Source organism: Ruditapes philippinarum, unplaced genomic scaffold (genome assembly GCF_026571515.1).
Source record: "Ruditapes philippinarum isolate M1 unplaced genomic scaffold, ASM2657151v2 ctg9835_1_1_1_1, whole genome shotgun sequence".
Taxonomy (NCBI): Eukaryota; Metazoa; Mollusca; class Bivalvia; order Venerida; family Veneridae; genus Ruditapes; species Ruditapes philippinarum.
This window is the reverse complement of record NW_026857049.1, coordinates 80,130-86,774: the sequence shown is the minus strand read 5'-3', so window position 1 is coordinate 86,774 and position 6,645 is coordinate 80,130. Positions and strand designations below refer to the sequence as shown.

Here is a 6,645-nt window from a genome sequence, read left to right as displayed (position 1 = left end):
AGTTATACAAACAAAGTGTCATTAAGCGTTATAAAGACGAGCTAAATGATAGCGTTATATTATAGGCGCGTCAATGAAAAATGACTCTTACTTCAAACGGTCTTTATTTTTGGCATGTGATAAATAGAATATTAAATTCGTGTAAGTTCATTACTGAATTTATTGCACTCGTTGAATAAAATAATATTATGCTCGCCGAAGGCTCGCATAATATAATTTTATTCAACTCGTGCAATAAATTCAGTATTGAACTTACACTCATTCAATATCCTCTATATATGTACATTCATAAGAAATACCAATAAAGTTAATATGAACATGCCTTAAATGAAATTTAACTTTTCGATTATTGCATTCAGCTGTATTTTAGTAATGCATGTAGCCCATAAAGTTTGTCTTTTACATAAGGCGTTTATAAACCCTGGTTTGTTCGTCAGTTTGGTTTTTTTAAATAACCAAATTTAACTTATTAATAGAGACACGGCAGAGATTTATCGTATTACAGTAAATTACTCATAATTACCGTACACCACTCAAACAAGATAATAAAAAGTTCCTTTAACCAGGAACATAGATTGATTTATAAACATTTTGTTCTTACGAACCATTTGCTTAACACTGCTTAAAGTTGCTTTTGCCAACGGTTAAATTGCTTAGAAGCAACAACTTCTTACAATTATAATGCTTCGGTCGAAATTAAAATAAAATATTTGTGGAGGAATAACTTTTGTGGATGTATAATTACATTCGCACTTTTTTCTTTCATTCTTTTTGTCAACTTGTTATATTTATCTGGTCCTACCTTTTTTATTCCCTTTCTTGAAAAGATATACTCACCCAGTCAACACGAGTTTATAATCAACTTGTATTAGTATTTGAGAATATTATTAATTGATGATGAGATATTGAAAACAAAATAATTTAAACTATCTCATGCACAAAGTTAATCAATCAGCAATGTTTCAATAGGCTAATCCCTCTTTATCAATGGGCTTTCTTATGAACAACATATTAATCTTCTTCTTTCTTACATTAAGCACGGGTTTATTACATATATAAATCCGTGCATTAAGTTATTTACTATAAATACAGGAAAAGACATCATTGATATCAATAATACAAATTACACAAAAAGTGATAATGACTTTTGCCTTCAAATTTGTGAGTCTGCGAATCTTTGAATAGAGAATGTATCACTCACAGTGAGAGATATTTCATTCTTAAAATAGTATTATTATATTTTTCTTTATAATACATTTTATCTAATTTAAGTAGAGAGAAATATACAGATAATTAAGCATTACATTTACCATGTATTTTAGAATACATTGACAAAATTTTAAATAAAAAATCTAAGGGACATTATTCAATTAACTCTCATAACAACAATTAGGAAGAGGATGTGAGTTATTTCCCTTTCATTTCATTCAAAACCAAAAGAGGAAGTAAAAATAGCAAAATTTCCAGCTACCTGCAGGTCGAAAGAAAAAGTAACCATTTTTCTAGATTATCTCTATGAAATACCATTAAATACAACAATCAAAGTAAGTTTAAAACTTTAATTTTATCCATACAGCTTCACATTTATATAAAATGAACAATGTAAGAAAGTAGTTCAGGCAATATTTCACATATTGTCTTTAATTTTAGTGTCTCCCTTTATCAATCTTAAACAAAAATACATATTTGTTTTATTAATTCTCTGTTTTAATTAAATAGAAATATACATAATGAATTTTATCCTATCATGTATTTTTACAATATATTATGTTGTTATATATATCTTAATTTCCACGTAACTGGTCAAATGAAAAGAGATATTTTCTCTTGAATATTTCTATGAAATACTATATTAAATCCAACATTTAAAGTAAGGTGGAAACTTTAATTTATATACACAATTTCACATTTATATTGGGTGAATTGATTATGTAAGAAAGTGTAACATAGATATTTGAAAAGTGTTTAATTTTAGTGTCTTTCTTTTATCAAAATTTTGAAAACAAATATTCAAATTTACATAATAGAAGAAAAATCCCACAACAAAAATTTGCAATATTTTTTTATCAATTGACATCTACCTGGGCAACTTATTTATCATATGTTTCATAACGTCTATGATCGCTCTTATGTTCTGTTCTGCTCTACAGAATGTAGGACGAATAAGTAACAAGCAAATGTATGTTAAAAAACTGATTTGGTAGCTGACTGAAACAATTTTCTTTTTAACTAAATAAATGTATTACAGAATGTTTCAAGAAAATGCCTACAGGGAACACCTATCACTGATGTTATCAGAGGTATTAAATGACATTGGTGTCAATGAAGGAATGGTGATGAAAGGAAGAAGAGTGAACTTACTGAGAGAGACTATGACTAATATCAGGTCCAAGTTATCTGATAAAAATATTACTGAATATATTCTAGGGAGTCAGTGTGAAGATACAACTACTATAGGACTTAATTCAGACATTGATATTGTAAGCTGTGTGCGTGATATCAATATAATACAATGCTGGTCAGAGTGGGAACGTGGCAAGATTAACTACTTAATGATACAGGATGAAAACACTACCCCCGGGTATTGTTTCTTACAACTGCTCCATCCTTATGTACCTCTTTGTTTAACCGGCTATCATGATGAACATCATATTACTGATAGAAGAGGACGAATATTGCTAAAAAGCACATTAATCAGTATTTACCGTCAGGGTGCTAATCAGCATCATGGACCATCTATTGCTGGCCAAGGGCGACCTGGATTTTGTGACATTGACAGAGTAGTTGCTTATCCATGTAAATCAATGCCTCAATCAGCATCAGATTGGTTAGACAGACAGGGTATTGGCGGATGGCCAACTCAAGAGATGAGAAGATATGCAGTCAGTACTTGGTGTTTTGTTGTTGCAACTGGTAGTAAGGTTAGTGAATATGCTGAATTGGAATGGAGAATATCTACATTATTGACAGAAAGATGTCTTATGTTTAGTCTAAATATAACGCAAATAAGGTGCTATGTGCTATTGAAAATGATTCTTAAATCCTTCCTTAATCCTCAAGATGAAATAAATATATCAAGTTTCATGTGTAAAACAGTTCTATTCCAATTGTAATAGAAAAGACAGAACCAAGTATATGGAAAGATAACAATTTATTGACATGTTTAACATACTGCTTATTAGAATTACACAGTTGTGTACAGAATGACTGTTGTTCACATTTCATTATACCGGAAAATAATTTGATGGCAGGGCAATTTACAGCTGAGACAAAACATGAACTTTCAAAACATATTTGCGAACTTATACAGAATGATAGGCAACAGTTACTTAGAATTGATATTGATGATCTTGGCCATAGACTTCAAGTTAAACTGAACATGGTACAACACAGATATTACTATTTTATGTCTTCTCTTGAAATACATGAACGTGTTTCTGCCTCGGTATATCTAAACTTTGCAAGGGCCATAAGTATACATTATAATTATATTTTAAATCATTTACACAATGACAACATTAGAACAATTAAGCAACATATAGTAAAATTGGTGAATTTCAGTGATAGTGGTAAGAGATTAGAACATGCTGCATTCAAGTTCCTTGCACCTTTTCTTTTTACCACATATGGATCTACCCTAGCATCATCAAGCATTGGTCAAAATAATCAAGTGTCATCTCAAGCATTGGTCTGGCTATCAGCTGGTCTAAACTCAGATATCTCATCTAGCAGACTTAAACTAGCATCAGTGTTCTACAGTACAGGATATATGGAGGAAGCTGAATTCATTTTGAGACACACTGAACAACAATATTACTCTTATCCTATCATACCTATCTGTGGCTGTTGGAAAACCCCTCCACCAGCAGTTACAGCAGAATTAATGAGGTTATGTAGTGAACAAAGTGAGAACTATATAAAAAAGACAGCTATTTGTGTCAGATTCACACAGAAAGAGATCAACTGTGTTCCTCATGAACTGAAATATGAAATGTTCAGGTCTACACAAGATGACATGATACACAGAGATAGAAGGAAAGACTGTTGGATGGACTGTGCCGTAGTTGATTCTCTACCTTTCCTGTACTTCCTACAATACAAGATCTACAGTCGTCTGCAAAGATGTCAAGAGCAACAACAAGCAATTAGTAAACTTATAAGAACCATAGTAATTGATGTAAACCTCAGACATAGAGAAACAGCTATCAACATTTTAGGACAATGTTTGGAACAAGAAAACATACCTCAAGAAGCATTAAAATGCTACCTGCTTTCTCTTCAACAAAGGGCAAGAAACAATGCAGCTAATTTCCATAGCAACCAGTGTTGGAATGGTTTTAACAACTACATTGTATTTTAGGACTTCATGATATGACAATGTTCTATATCTAGAATAGTTTGAACAACTATATTGGATTTTACATGACTTCATAAAAAATTTTCATCAACATTTGAAAAGTGTTACGAGAGATGGAGTTGACTTGGTTTATGACAAATATCTGACATTCAAGGATCCTCATTGCTCAATGTATGATGTCATTTTTTCATGAAGAAACAGACTCAATAGAAAAAACACTCTATATGATTGAATCTTTATTCCGCAAGTGTCCTGCAAAATAAATCACTAGCAAATACTATCATAAAATAATTCACAAGTCAATTTACAGCAATGAAATGTGGTTCAACAAAAATGAGAAATTGGTGAAAAACATCTACCTTCCATCAAAAATAATAATTGTATATATAAACTACTAACAACAATGTAATTCTTAACAATGGCAAAATAGGTTTTGTTAGAACTAATTGATATTTATAACCAGTTTTTGTATTTATATATACATGTATATATCAAAACTGCCTGGTAACAGTTACACTTCTACCACCTCATGAAGTTTTTAAATCATATAACCAGTACTGAGATCACCAAAATAAAGATAAACCCAAAAAGGTGTGGTGATAAATTTGTGTCAATATATTGTTTGAAATTTCTGAACAGTTTCTTAAACAGTGAAATAAAACAATTTAGAACAGTTTAAAAGAGCTGCATGTAATATTATTGTAAGAAATTAAATTTTGAGAATTTCCAATATATCAGACGTTACAAACTTGTTACAGTTATGTAAGTCTAATATATCAGACGTTACAAGCTTGTTACAGTTTATGTAAGTCTAATATATCAGACGTTAAAGGCTTGTTATAGTTTATGTGGGTCAAGCTTTGTCCAGAAGCAAAGATATTTCAAAGCGACGTAATATTTATAGGACTACCCAGTGACTCAACAAAATCCAGACCAATATACCCCACACTATACAAGGGGTGTGGCTGGGGTTACAACTGATTGGTGCTTTGTGAGTGTTCAATTAAATTTCAGGCACACTATTATTGTATTATAATACATGTACAAGACACCAGGTATACACTGGCTTATATTCCTTCAAGAGTGATGTGATATGTATACATTTAAAGTGCTGATATTAAAATGTTAACAAGTATATGATAATGAACACATAATGGTAGCACTAACAAACGAGACAGATAGAAGAAAATACAATGAACTTCAAAGTTTAACCACTATTAATTGGCACTTACGGTGGGGAAAAAAATCTGAACAAGGCAGTATTATTCACTCTTGTCAAAAAAATAGACTTATTATTGTCAATGCATCAACATAATGTATTGTGACACAATAAGTTTTTTTTCTATTAAGAACTTATGGCATCATGTAGTGTACATCTTTTTTGTTTGTCAATTCTTCGCTAGGTGTAAAACAAATACCACCGTATGAATTATGCAGATTAGTCCGTCTATATCTAAGATGTTTGGGGTAGATACTGTCCTTATAGTGTCGAAGACCAAACAAACCCATCTGAGCATTTATTCAGGAAGTGGGCACAAGAACAGAAGTACAAATGAATTTATTAACTTAGCAGAAATAAAAGAATTCATTGTAACTGGTTGCTAGTAAGATTGGATCCCAGAACATTGATACTTTATCCAATGGAAATCAGTGGCCTTTACCATTAAAGCCTCAGGCCCTTATACCCCCTTAATTCTGCAAGATTAACATATAAATCTATAACAGAAATTACACAATAACATTTCTTTAACAATTCGAATAATCCTAACAAGCTCAAAATCATTTTAGTTTGATTTTATTTTGCAAGAAAAATGGCATAGATCCATACATTTCTAAAACAAATCTACGAAAATCTTTTTAAAAACAAAAATTCTGTTTATAAATAAAGTTGCGTGTCCTGTTTGAATACAAATGTACATATAAGAATTACAGATCTACGTTACTTCAGAAAATATCTAGATTCTTAACAAATAGCATAGAGCAAACAGCAATTGCTTCAGAAAATATCTAAATATAGCATAGTCAGCAAACAGCAACACCTTACCCCTAACCCTTAACCTACTGAATCTCTAAAATGGACTTGTCCAGCTTCTGTTTTTTGGAAGAATCTATCATCAATATCGGGGATCTCAGGATAAAAAAGTTAGCCAGCCAACAGTATAGAGCCTGGTCAGACTTAATGGAAGCGCAGGCTGGCCTGGCTCTATACTCAGGTGGCAAAAGTTGATCACTTTTGGTTCCAGCAGGTTTTGGGATAAAACATGATTATCAATAAAGACCATATGGTT

The 6,645-nt window shown here is 31.3% G+C and overlaps 1 protein-coding gene across 1 annotated transcript; it reads left to right on the top strand.

The window, feature by feature from the left end:
- The first annotated feature begins 1,438 nt into the window (after positions 1 to 1,438).
- On the top strand, positions 1,439 to 4,360 carry LOC132748621 (uncharacterized). Its single transcript, XM_060738230.1, has 4 exons — positions 1,439 to 1,544; positions 2,249 to 3,109; positions 3,562 to 3,888; positions 4,000 to 4,360. The coding sequence occupies exons 2-4, from the start codon at positions 2,250 to 2,252 to the stop codon at positions 4,358 to 4,360; spliced, it is 1,548 nt and encodes a 515-aa protein (XP_060594213.1). The 5' UTR covers positions 1,439 to 1,544; position 2,249.
- The last annotated feature ends 2,285 nt before the right edge of the window (positions 4,361 to 6,645 follow it).